At 34.5% G+C, this 13517-nt stretch overlaps 1 protein-coding gene across 8 annotated transcripts in view; it reads left to right on the top strand.

Moving 5' to 3' along the window:
- The window catches only part of LOC125673483 (intersectin-1-like), a 70793-nt gene that overhangs the window by 43893 nt on the left and 13383 nt on the right, over nucleotides 1-13517 (top strand). For all 8 annotated transcript variants that reach the window (XM_056160313.1, XM_056160311.1, XM_056160316.1 and 5 more), the window contains 4 exons: nucleotides 7672-7793; nucleotides 8446-8552; nucleotides 12804-12879; nucleotides 12991-13098. In XM_056160313.1, the coding sequence (XP_056016288.1) occupies nucleotides 7672-7793; nucleotides 8446-8552; nucleotides 12804-12879; nucleotides 12991-13098 (413 nt within the window). The remainder of the gene's footprint in view (nucleotides 1-7671; nucleotides 7794-8445; nucleotides 8553-12803; nucleotides 12880-12990; nucleotides 13099-13517) is intronic.

Below are 13517 nucleotides of genomic sequence, written 5' to 3'. Positions count from 1 at the left end.
GTTAAGTTTTTGTTTCTCTTTAAGATACTCAGAAGTTTGCCAAATAGATTATTATTTGCCCAAGCCTGGTATAAATGATTGCATACATTTCAAACTGTCAGTCGTGGTATACATGTATTTTCATTGATGCATGTACAGTCTGTGATTAGCGTACTCAGATCTTCATACGAGATCTCTCAGCTTGTCATCTCAGCCAATCATCACAGTGACTATGTCTACTTTTCTTTTTTCAGCATATTCTGGTTTATTTTCAAATCGGTAAAAATATGTTGGTGAAAGAAACACATTAATCAGTACATAACTTGTGTAAACAGATGGGAAAGTTAGATATATTTGTATATTTGGAAATCTAACAGGTGCACTATCTTTATGAATAAGTAATCGTGGAATATCAGACCTGAGAGAGGGTCTGCTGGATAATGTTAAGGCTTCATCAAACTTAGATATCAAAATGAAAATTATCCAATTAAGGTTTTTATACAAAGGGGTCAGTAAAAAGCTTCTTTCCTTAATACTTTTATTAAAATTCTTACTTTTTTATGACAATGGTGATTAGACTGACTGAGGGTTGGAATCTAGCATCGTAATTTAAAAAATATATGCTATCTTTACCTGTATATACCCGTATTTACCTGGATTTACCTGTATGTGTCAGTATTTGCCTGTATTTATTGGTATATACCTGTATATACCTATATTTACCAATATTTAGTGGTATATACCTTTATTTACCTGTATATACCTATATTTACCAGTATTTAATGGTATATACTGGTATTTACCCATATTTACCTGTATATACTGGTTTTTACCAGTATTTAATGGTATTTACCCATATTTACCTGTATATACTGGTATTTACCTGTATATACATGTATTTGTTAGTACAGTGTATTGACATATACCAGTGGTTTGTCACTTAGAATTGGATACTGATTCCGTGTGTTTTATTTCTTGATTATAGCACGGACCTGTCATCTTGATTTAACAACCTATATAAATTTATTACTATATGTAAAGGAATTTTTATAGTCAGTAGCTTCTGAAAAATTACTCCATGCTTCAGTTATTTATAGTACCCCAATATCGCAAACAGCATAAACATTTATTTTTTATGTGGATTATATGCAAGGTATATTTTATAAGAGTAAAATTATAAATTCTAGAAATCATTTATGCAATGTCAGCATTTCGCACATGAAAACATGAAACTGATTGTATCTTTATCACAAAAAGCATTATTCTACAAATTCATATTCCATATTGATATCAATTTCTTGATTGCTCATGATTTAGAGTATGGTGTGCACAATGTTAGATATATGGTGTTTGTAAGGGTTTGAATTGGTCAGATATTGTCAAGTTCGTAACGGTGATATGTTGCATATCCGATACACACATACAGTACATATATTGTATATTTGTGTAGATCAGGCAGAAAATATGCTTAGTACTTAGTATTTGCTTTCTATACATGCATGTTAGGTTTATTGCAGGATATATGCAAAAACGATATGATTTTTTATATAATAGCAGTTTTACGTAAATACATAGTTGTGAAAGATTTTGTCTAGAGATTTGTATGAATTGGTGTTTTTAGACACGTATTTGGTTATGTCTTATTCCCACCAGATTTGAAAATTACGGTGAACATTAAAATTAAAATTTGTGTATTGAATTAACTGTGCAATATCAATCTGAGTACAAGGTGTGAGAAATATAGCTCATTCATAGCAGTATAAAAAAACCTTATTCATGACATTTATTTGTGTGATTACTTTCGTTTACTGAGAACATTTAAGAAATCTACATATTATACTTTGTCCCCCAACTATCTGTTACTCATTCTTAAGTACATGTACTGTAGTACAAATCTGAGGGCTATGGTTCAGTAATTCCTCACATTGGTATTGTAATTTCATCCTGTCAAAATAATTTACTACTTATCATTAATATGAAATAATGTAAAATTTTTCCTGAATATTGATGCATGCTCTGTTCAGTTTTTCTTATGGCTGAAAAAACGATCAGAATCCTAAATATGTTTCTTTTTTTTTTATTCATTTTTTTTTTTAATGAAAACTTAAATTCTGCTGTAAAGTATATAGGTGGTCATAAAAAGTTGGATTTGTGACATAGATAGGCCTACGGTTTTCTTTCTGAAAGATTTGTGTCGACAAGGAAATTCTGCAGTTAAAGAACCATTTGAGATATGTATACTATTGTAATTGGGAAACAAAGACAAGTTAGTGTGGTAAAAAGCCGGGTATTTTGTGATGTTGTCATGGAGACAGAACAATGTTTTTGTATCTGATAGAAGATATGTGTTCATAGCTAGCAAGTCAATAAATTTATTACTGCATTATTTTTTTTCTGCGTTGTCTTATTCCAAGTACAGAATGGTTTATACCTGGGGCAGTGAATTAATAAATGTGACATCTTCTGCTCTGTGGTATTAAAAGTAACAGTTTGGTTGGTTGTATATTGTTTAACGTCCCACTCGAGAATTTTTTCACTCACACGAAGACGTCACCATTGCAGGCAAAGGGCTGCAAAATTTAGGCCTATGCTCGGTGCTTATGGCCTTTGAGCAAGGACCTCAGCTTTTGCGATCTCATACGAAGGACTGCCTTATTTAGTCGCCTCTTACAACAAGCAAGGGCTACTGAGGACCTATTCGAACTCAGATCCCTACGGAACAAGTAACAGTTTAAATATTTTGTACAAGTCTGTGTCAAATTCATTAATGTGACATTTTCTGTGATGGTGTAGTGTAATTCTGAGTAACAGTTTATACCAGGTACAAGTCATTTCTTTACCGCGATATTTATGTCTCCCCTCTTTCAGGGGGAGACATTTTGTTTTTGTACTGTCCGTAAGTCCGTCTGTCACAAAATCTTGTGAACGCTTCTCCTATGGGTTATCGGATAGAAATGAAACTTTGTACAATGTTTCATTGCCATTTGTAGATGTGCATATTGTTGGGACAGGAGGATCCAATTATTTTTCTAAAAGTTAAAGTGGACCTAAGAGGGGTGGAGGATATAAAATAGTTTGTGAACACTTCTCCTCCTATATAGCTTATTGGATAGATTTGAAACTTTGTATAATGTTTCATTGCCATTTGTAGAGATGTGCATTTTGTCAGGGACAGGAGGATCAAATTATTTTCCTAAAAGTTATAGTGGACCTAAGAGGGGTGGAGGATGTAAAATAGTTTGTGAACACTTCTCCTCCTATATGGCTTATTGGATAGATTTGAAACTTTGTACAATGCTTCATTGCCATTTGTAGATGTGCATATTATCGGGATAGGAGGATCCAAATATTTTCCTAAAAGTTATATCGGCAGGCTGTCCAGCGGCCCTAAAATTCCTAATTTTTTTCAGTTTTGCTAAAATTCCTAAAAAAAATGTAAAATTCAAGGGGAAATCCTAAAAAAGCCCTTATTTTTCATGTCAATTCCTACTTTTTTATCAGTCTTGAAAAATCAAAATGCATTCATACAAAATGTGTGTTATAAACGTAGATTGCAGTTCTTATTCAGATAATGCTGATGCAGTGAAAGGCAGTTGACCTGTGGATCCATGTGTCAAGCTTGTTTATTGGTTGTGACTTTGTGATAAAGAGTTGAGATTTTAGGTTATAGCCAATAATAGCTGAGACCATGGAACACTGGAATACGCCCTTCCTGTACTTACATCTTATTTGTGTGTCATGTGAGTTTCTTTATTGTCAAATTTGACAAGGTAAGTCCTTTTAAATAATTAAAACTTCCACAATTTGGTTAAAAATTCCTAATTTCAGCCCTAATTTAGCCCTAATTTTTTAAAATTTTACCCCTAAAATTTGCCCTTATTTTTTGTCCAAGGGTGCTGGACAGCCTGTATCGGATCTAAGAGGGGTGGAAGATGTTATGATAGCTTGTGAATGCTTTTCCTCCTACATGGTTTATCCGATAGACTTGAAATTGTATGATTATACTTCAATACCATTTACAAATATACTAGAAGAAAGACTGAAAGTATGGAAGAAAGGCATGGAAGCAAACGGTCTGAGGATTAACACTGGAAAGACAAAAGTGATGGTTAGTGGCCCAGAATTCCAGTCACTGAAGGACTGGTCAATATCCATGTGCGGTATGTAGAAAAGGGGTTAGGAGCAATGCGATACAGTGCAGCCATTGCACTCTATGGGTGCACAAAAAATGCAGCGGAGTGCATGGTAGATTTACACCAGATCCAGATTTCAGATGTAAGAGATGTCTAGGACTAGCATGCCCAATTGAGGGCCGCCTTTACACCGAAGTTGAATTAGGCGAGGACACCCTGGAGGTGGTAGACTCATTTTGCTACCTAGGAGATATACTGAGTGCTGGAGGTGGCTGCGAACTAAGTTCGACCATCAGAGTCAAGACAGCTTGGGGAAAGTTCAGAGAACTTCTCCCAATCTTAACAACTTGAGCCATCCCAATTATTACCGAGAGTAAGGTCTATTATAGCTGCATAAGAAGTGTGATGTATGGCAGCGAGTGTTGGGCCCTCACTCAGTCCTCACTCGCCCAACTCCAGAGAAATGACAGGGCTATGCTTAGGTGGATATGCAACGTAAAGCCAGACCAGATCCAGAACATTAGGTCAGACACCCTTCTTGAGAAATTTGCCATCCCAAAACTTGATGTACTAATAAGGCCACACTGTCTTCGCTGGTTTGGGCATGTTGAAAGAAGCAATGGGTCTATCAGCACTTGCAGAGACATAAGACTGGAAAGCAAAAAGAAAGCTGGGCGCCCTAAGAAGACATGGAAAGATGGACACAGTCAATCCCCACGATCGTGATCACTGGAGACTTAGCATAAGGACAGCCAGACAACGTCAAACCCCTGACAAAGGGAACACAGACGATAAACTTGGATAGTGAGTGAGTGTGTGACACAATAGAAGAAATCATATCCAACTATTTTAAAAATCCAAACCAATATTTATTATAGAATAAAACAATAGGGTTATTGCACTTATTTTTGAATATTGACAATAAGATGGGTGTAAAAAGTTGTGAAGTTTTGAACATTTTTTATACCCCAGGCAACAAAGTTGTGGATGGTACATGTATAATGTTTTGACCAGTTCGTCAGTCCCTTTGTTGTCAGCACAACTCCTCTGAGATCGCTCAACAGAATTTCGTGAAACTTTGTAGGTAGTAAGGACACACTGTAGATGTGCATATTCCCAGAAAATTCTGATCCAATAATTTTTGTGGGAGTTATGCCTCTATTGAACTTGGAATTTTCAACCTGTCTGTCCTGGTCTTGCAGTAATGCATAGCAATACCATTCATTATGTGAGGCATTGTCAAGCAATGTTGGAGTGTGGGGTATGTGAGCTTGCTCACCTCTGTTTTCTTTAATTTTTTCACCTAATAAATAACTCTTTTTATCATAACTGAAGCTTATTTCAGTTCTTTAATGTTTCACATTTATTTATTTTCTTGTTTAGTTTAGAAACTGAAGCATTATTAGCACATAGAAGACACATTTCTAACATTTGTGTGATTTGCAGAGATCAAAGCTAGGGAAATGTTTCAAATTATTAATGATATTTATATTCATTTGAATGTAAGTTGGGGGTTGAAATTACAAGACTTGATTGCTGCTTCATGAAAACCAGACACCAGAGCTTGCCAAACAATATCAAGTTCTCCAACTTTGTTTACATCTAGAGTGCGAAAATGTTAACTTGTACCCAGAATGCTTTTGTTGGTACCCAGAATGCTTTTTCTGGTACCCAGAATGCTTTTGGTGGATCATATTCTTTCACAAATTTTTTTTTCACTCTTTGAAGGCAACACATATTGCATACTAATTTCTTGAGAATTGAGGAACAACTCATGACTATTAATTATTATTGACTATAATAGAACAATTCATGACTATTAATTATTATTGACTATAATATTATTATTGACTATAATTTGTAAAACTTAGTAGTTAATAAGGACATAATGAATGTGTAGATGTGCATATTCCCAGGAAATTCTTATTCAATAATTTTTCTGGGAGTTATGCCCACTTAGAATTTGGAGCCTGTCTGTGCTGTTCTTGTCAGCGCAACTCCCTTGAGATAGCTCATTATTATTTCCCGTATAATTATATAAATTATATGTTGGTTTTATCGATTGCATTTTTTTAATACATGTACATATGGGCAGACTTTGTAAGTTGAATTCATGATCAAAAGCTAAAGTGTAAGTAGGAAATATTTGTTCCCTTTCAGAAATGTCCTGATGAAATGGTTGCATAGCTGCACGTATGTTGAAACCCAATAATTTCTGCAATGTTACTAAAAGTTGCGTTGTGACTATGACACATAGTGTGTGGTGGCCTTTGGGCCCCACCCAAAGCAATTTAAACAATGCAAGCCAAAAAATACCGACACTCGTAGGAAATCTTTATACCCAACATTCTGATACAATATACAGTCTGATTCCTTAAAGAGAAAATTCAGTTAATCAAATTCAAAGATATAGAACAAATGAAATGTATTTTTAAAGCCATCTAGTGTGTTGACTAGGACGTTTTTTTAGGATTGCATTAAAAATGAAAGGAAATATTTAAAATGTATTAGATAAAACAAGGAAACAGATTTGATAACAATGTGAACATAACCTGATTAAAAAAAAACATATTTTACAAGTGCTTCGTTATATAATATGTTATTGATTACTCGGTTGTGAAATATAGAATTAAGTGTTTAACTGGAGGGAGTAGAAATTAAGCATGTTGTTGAGTGCTTCAGGATGTGGGGGTGCTTGTATAATTGATTCTTTGAAGTATGACGGACTTGCAGTGCATATGAAATGATTCATCATTATTTCAGCAGTATGTCTGCTTTTCTAGTAATGATGTAAATAGAAAATATATCACACATTCAGGGCACATTGTGAAGATAGTACACAGCATGGAAATAATGAATGGTATACTAGGTAAGATTTAAATGTTTAACAGGATTCTTACTTAACTGCAAGTACAGAATTTGACAGGTGGGAAGAGGGGGGAATTATACATTGAGTATTTGAACAAGACTAAGCCTTAGATGGAATCTATAAGTAGAACAGTTTCAAAATTGGGGGAAAATGCCGAGTGGTAAAGGGTACATTATGCTTCGATCGATTTTTGTATTTTCATTCAGCTGCTTGTTTCTTAGCATTTCTGCTATGTTGATAAACAGGAAATTCTTTTTTTTTTCTATTTATCAGAATTTTCAGGTCAATGTTTAAATATTAACTGATCTTTAGGAGCAATACATTGATATCACTCGAGGTGTTAGTAAGAGTGCTATATTTCGCAGTGTCAGATTATTGTCTGACATCCATTTCAGGGTACTATATCATTTTCTGATGTCTATTTCGGGGTACTATATTATTTTTTGACGTCTATTTCGGGGTACAATGTACTATATTATTTTCTGACATCTATTTCGGGGTACTATATTATTTTCTGACATCTATTTCGGGGTACAATGTACTATATTATTTTCTGACGTTTATTTCGGCGTACTATATTATTTTCTGACGTCTAGTACTATATTATTTTCTGACATTTATTTCGGGGTACTAAATCATTTTCTGACGTCTATTTCGGGATGCTGTATTATTTTCTGACGTCTATTTCAGGGTCCAGTGATCCAGCAGTACTTGCCCAAACTTCCTCCGTGGAGAGTAAGAGACAGAACTACATACATGAACTGATCAACACAGAGGAAACATACATGGCTGATATGTCTATAGTGCTGGATGTAAGTTTTAGATGTTTCAATGCAAATTATCAGTTAATGATTGATTGATTGTATATTGTTTAATGTCTCAAGAGAGGTTTTTTCACTCGACATATGGAGACGTCACCATTGTCAGTGAAGGGCTACAAAATTTAGGCCTATTTGTGTATGCTCGGCGCTCATGGCGTTTGAGCAGTGAGGGATCTTTATCGTGCCACACCTGCTGTGACACTGGGCCTCAGTTTTTGCGGTCTCATCCGAATTAGGACCGCCCCATCTAGTTATCTATTACAACAAGCAAGGGGTATTGAGGACCTATTCTAATCCGCATCCCCTCTGGATTTTCAGTTAATGAAAAACTTGCAGTTAATGAAAAGCTTCCATGTAGCATTCAGTGTTTGCTCTCTAAGATTTAGTGATATAATCAGGATTTGAACATCCAGAAGGTCACCTTTTCCCACTAGGCCACTGGGAATTGGTAAAGCAATATACAATACAAATAATTATAAAATATAAGTGTATAGAAGGCAGGGGTTTGGGAGGAATCCCCCTCCTAGCCATGGTCGAGGTCAGTAGGTTGGAGGAGTGATGACAGATAAATTGCCCCCCCCCCCTTCCCCCCTATCGACAGGTACTAACTGTTTAAATTCATCTGATTTCTTGTGACCTTCAGGCATTCCACGAACCGATGGAGAGTGCAGGTGTGATGACACACGAGGAGCTGGAAACGATATTTGTAAACTGGAAGGAGCTCATTCTGTGCAATACTAAACTCCTCAAGTAAGTGTTAAAGTCTTACCCAGCTAACAATACTAAACTCCTCAAGTAAGTGTTAAAGTTTTACCCAGCTAACAGTACTAAACTCCTCAAGTAAGTGTTAAAGTTTTACCCAGCTAACAGTACTAAACTCCTCAAGTAAGTGTTAAAGTTTTACCCAGCTAACAATACTAAACTCCTCAAGTAAGTGTTAAAGTCTTACCCAGCTAACAATAATAAACTCCTCAAGTAAGTGTTAAAGTTTTACCCAGCTAACAGTACTAAACTCCTCAAGTAAGTGTTAAAGTTTTACCCAGCTAACAGTACTAAACTCCTCAAGTAAGTGTCAAAGTCTTACCCAGCTAACAGTACTAAACTCCTCAAGTAAGTGTTAAAGTTTTACCCAGTTAACAATAATAAACTCCTCAAGTAAGTGTTAAAGTTTTACCCAGCTAACAATACTAAACTCCTCAAGTAAGTGTGAAAGTTTTACCCAGCTAACAGTACTAAACTCCTCAAGTAAGTATTAAAGTTTTACCCAGCTAACAGTACTAAACTCCTCAAGTAAGTATTAAAGTTTTACCCAGCTAACAATAAGAAACTCCTCAAGTAAGTGTTAAAGTTTTACCCAGTTAACAGTACTAAACTCCTCAAGTAAGTGTTAAAGTCTTACCCAGCTAACAGTACTAAACTCCTCAAGTAAGTGTTAAAGTCTTACCCAGCTAACAATAATAAACTCCTCAAGTAAGTGTTAAAGTTTTACCCAGCTAACAGTACTAAACTCCTCAAGTAAGTGTTAAAGTTTTACCCAGCTAACAATAAGAAACTCCTCAAGTAAGTGTTAAAGTTTTACCCAGCTAACAGTACTAAACTCCTCAAGTAAGTATTAAAGTTTTACCCAGCTAACAATAAGAAACTCCTCAAGTAAGTGTTAAAGTTTTACCCAGCTAACAGTACTAAACTCCTCAAGTAAGTATTAAAGTTTTACCCAGCTAACAGTACTAAACTCCTCAAGTAAGTATTAAAGTTTTACCCAGCTAACAATAAGAAACTCCTCAAGTAAGTGTTAAAGTTTTACCCAGCTAACAGTACTAAACTCCTCAAGTAAGTGTTAAAGTTTTACCCAGCTAACAATACTAAACTCCTTAAGTAAGTGTTAAAGTTTTACCCAGCTAACAATACTAAACTCCTCAAGTAAGTGTTAAAGTCTTACCCAGCTAACAATACTAAACTCCTCAAGTAAGTGTTAAAGTTTTACCCAGTTAACAATACTAAACTCCTCAAGTAAGTGTTAAAGTTTTACCCAGCTAACAATACTAAACTCCTCAAGTAAGTGTTAAAGTTTTACCCAGTTAACAATACTAAACTCCTCAAGTAAGTGTTAAAGTTTTACCCAGTTAACAGTACTAAACTCCTCAAGTAAGTGTTAAAGTTTTACCCAGCTAACAATACTAAACTCCTCAAGTAAGTGTTAAAGTTTTACCCAGTTAACAGTACTAAACTCCTCAAGTAAGTGTTAAAGTCTTACCCAGCTAACAGTACTAAACTCCTCAAGTAAGTGTTAAAGTCTTACCCAGCTAACAATAATAAACTCCTCAAGTAAGTGTTAAAGTTTTACCCAGCTAACAGTACTAAACTCCTCAAGTAAGTGTTAAAGTTTTACCCAGCTAACAATAAGAAACTCCTCAAGTAAGTGTTAAAGTTTTACCCAGCTAACAGTACTAAACTCCTCAAGTAAGTATTAAAGTTTTACCCAGCTAACAGTACTAAACTCCTCAAGTAAGTATTAAAGTTTTACCCAGCTAACAATAAGAAACTCCTCAAGTAAGTGTTAAAGTTTTACCCAGCTAACAGTACTAAACTCCTCAAGTAAGTGTTAAAGTTTTACCCAGCTAACAATACTAAACTCCTTAAGTAAGTGTTAAAGTTTTACCCAGCTAACAATACTAAACTCCTCAAGTAAGTGTTAAAGTCTTACCCAGCTAACAATACTAAACTCCTCAAGTAAGTGTTAAAGTTTTACCCAGTTAACAATACTAAACTCCTCAAGTAAGTGTTAAAGTTTTACCCAGCTAACAATACTAAACTCCTCAAGTAAGTGTTAAAGTTTTACCCAGTTAACAATACTAAACTCCTCAAGTAAGTGTTAAAGTTTTACCCAGCTAACAATACTAAACTCCTCAAGTAAGTGTTAAAGTTTTACCCAGTTAACAATACTAAACTCCTCAAGTAAGTGTTAAAGTTTTACCCAGCTAACAATACTAAACTCCTCAAGTAAGTGTTAAAGTTTTACCCAGCTAACAATACTAAACTCCTCAAGTAAGTGTTAAAGTTTTACCCAGCTAACAGTACTAAACTCCTCAAGTAAGTGTTAAAGTCTTACCCAGCTAACAGTACTAAACTCCTCAAGTAAGTGTTAAAGTTTTACCCAGCTAACAGTACTAAACTCCTCAAGTAAGTGTTAAAGTTTTACCCAGTTAACAATAATAAACTCCTCAAGTAAGTGTTAAAGTTTTACCCAGCTAACAATACTAAACTCCTCAAGTAAGTGTTAAAGTTTTACCCAGCTAACAGTACTAAACTCCTCAAGTAAGTGTTAAAGTCTTACCCAGCTAACAGTACTAAACTCCTCAAGTAAGTGTTAAAGTCTTACCCAGCTAACAGTACTAAACTCCTCAAGTAAGTGTTAAAGTTTTACCCAGCTAACAGTACTAAACTCCTCAAGTAAGTGTTAAAGTCTTACCCAGCTAACAGTACTAAACTCCTCAAGTAAGTGTTAAAGTCTTACCCAGCTAACAATACTAAACTCCTCAAGTAAGTGTTAAAGTTTTACCCAGCTAACAATAATAAACTCCTCAAGTAAGTGTTAAAGTTTTACCCAGCTAACAATACTAAACTCCTCAAGTAAGTGTTAAAGTTTTACCCAGCTAACAATGATAAACTCCTCAAGTAAGTGTGATCAGTTAAAGATTTAACACAGTTCCTCCCTCATGTGATGTCATAAGATTTCGCAAAGTCAATTATTTAACAAGACTTATGCATAACAGGAACATAAATTTTGCTGGAGTCTTTTTCAATAGTTATTGTAAAAAACCTTGTTAACCATAATATATTTCAAAAGTCTTAAGTTAGATATGAATAATCAATCATATGTTTCAAAATATTGAATCCAAGGGCAATAACTCTGTTTTCATTAAATTATTATCAAGTCCATTGTGCAATAAATTTCTCCTTATTTTTCACAAACATTTTGTATATTTTTAAAGGAACAGTTTCGTGAAATTGTTATGAATACCATTATATTGTTTGAACCAGTTTTTGTGAAATTTTGATAATGCTGTTTAAGGAAAATTGCAATTTTCTAATGTTGATACAGGTATATGTGTGCTAATTGATAAAACATTTATTAATACCTCAACCAATCTGTTTAAAATCAGATCCTATGATGCGCTCACGTAGATCGCTACACTAGTGTAGCAATCTATTATTGCAGACCATAGGATCTGATTTTAATAAGATTGTACTGCAACATACTTATTTTATCATTTTTATTTGTTACTAAGATATATTATTTGAAAAATCAACAATCAAATATAAGATTGAACCTATAATTCTAGAGGGATGGAATTACCTTAAGTCAATTAATAGAAAGTCTTACCCAGATAACAATTTATTGAACAAGTCACAACATTTTGTATGTTATTTTTTCTTGTTCTAGTTTTCATGAAACAGGAAATAGGAAAATGTTAAAAACAATTGCAAATGGAAATATTCATGTTTAACTTTTTCAGGAAAAGAAACTGTTAGTTAATAATTGCCATGAAAGACATTGCTCACCTTTATAGATGAAGCAGAATTTTATAAATTTCAAAAAGGGAAGAAACTCTGTAAATCCATGCTGAAAATTTTTGCACAGAATTTACAGATCTATAAAATCCAAATTCTATGAAGTTTGTTACAGACTAGCTAGTCTAAAAGTTCTAATCAGTATATTCTCAATCAGAAGATTCAAAATGAATTACTCAGCTTTGATATAAGAATGTTTTTCATTAGAAATTCTACTGTCAAATTTTCGAAATTAAAATTCAGTATATTAAATCCTGTTCTTCCTAGCATATCAATAAAATGCAGATGAATCATAAGGTTACATTTGCCTTGATATATTAAAGAGAAATGCATTGATTTTGAGCTACATGCAAGTAATAAATACTGAGTTAATTTTACCTTTATTAATATTTACTTGCTTACCTTGTGTTACCTCCCCCTTTTTTGTAGGTCTGTACGAGTCAGAAAGAAGATGTGTGGGAAAGGACAGGTCATCCAGATTATTGGCGATGTCCTCTGTGAAAATGTTTGTATTCTTTTCATACGGAGTAGAAACCTAAACCTTTTAAAACCATTATTAGCTTCCTTGGTGAACAAATGTTATGTAGCTCTAGTTAATTGACTTTTTTATTTTCAGATACCCCACATGACCCCTTACATCCGGTTTTGCAGCTGCCAGTTAAATGCTGCAGCTTTGATTCAGCGATACACAGAGAACAGTTCAGAGTTCCGAGAAATCCAAAAGGTAGCTCACAAAGGGAAATGATGGAGACAAGATTTCTCTGGTGTATTTTCAATATAATTAATTTTGATCATATATATGCTGACAGACTATAAAAACACAACATTTAATTTTTCTAGACATGGAAAATTTATGATTTTTTTCTCAAACTTATTTTAAAATCCCAGCCCCCACCGTCCTGATGTTTAAAGAGCGGGTCCACCGGCATTTTTTACGAATTTTTTATACCCCCCGCAACAAGTTGTGGGGGAGGGGGGTATACTGGAATCGGGTTGTCCGTCTGTCTGTCCGTCCATCCGTCCATCTGTAGACGCAATGGTTTCCGGGCTCTAAAGCATTATCCTTTCTACCTACCTTCACCATATCATATATATGGACTACCCATGGGATGAAGATGTTCCCTATTGATTTTGGGGTCAAAA

Source organism: Ostrea edulis, chromosome 3 (genome assembly GCF_947568905.1).
Source record: "Ostrea edulis chromosome 3, xbOstEdul1.1, whole genome shotgun sequence".
In the NCBI taxonomy this organism is placed as follows: Eukaryota; Metazoa; Mollusca; class Bivalvia; order Ostreida; family Ostreidae; genus Ostrea; species Ostrea edulis.
The sequence above is the reverse complement of the archived record's forward strand: the minus strand, read 5'-3'. Positions and strand labels throughout refer to the sequence as shown.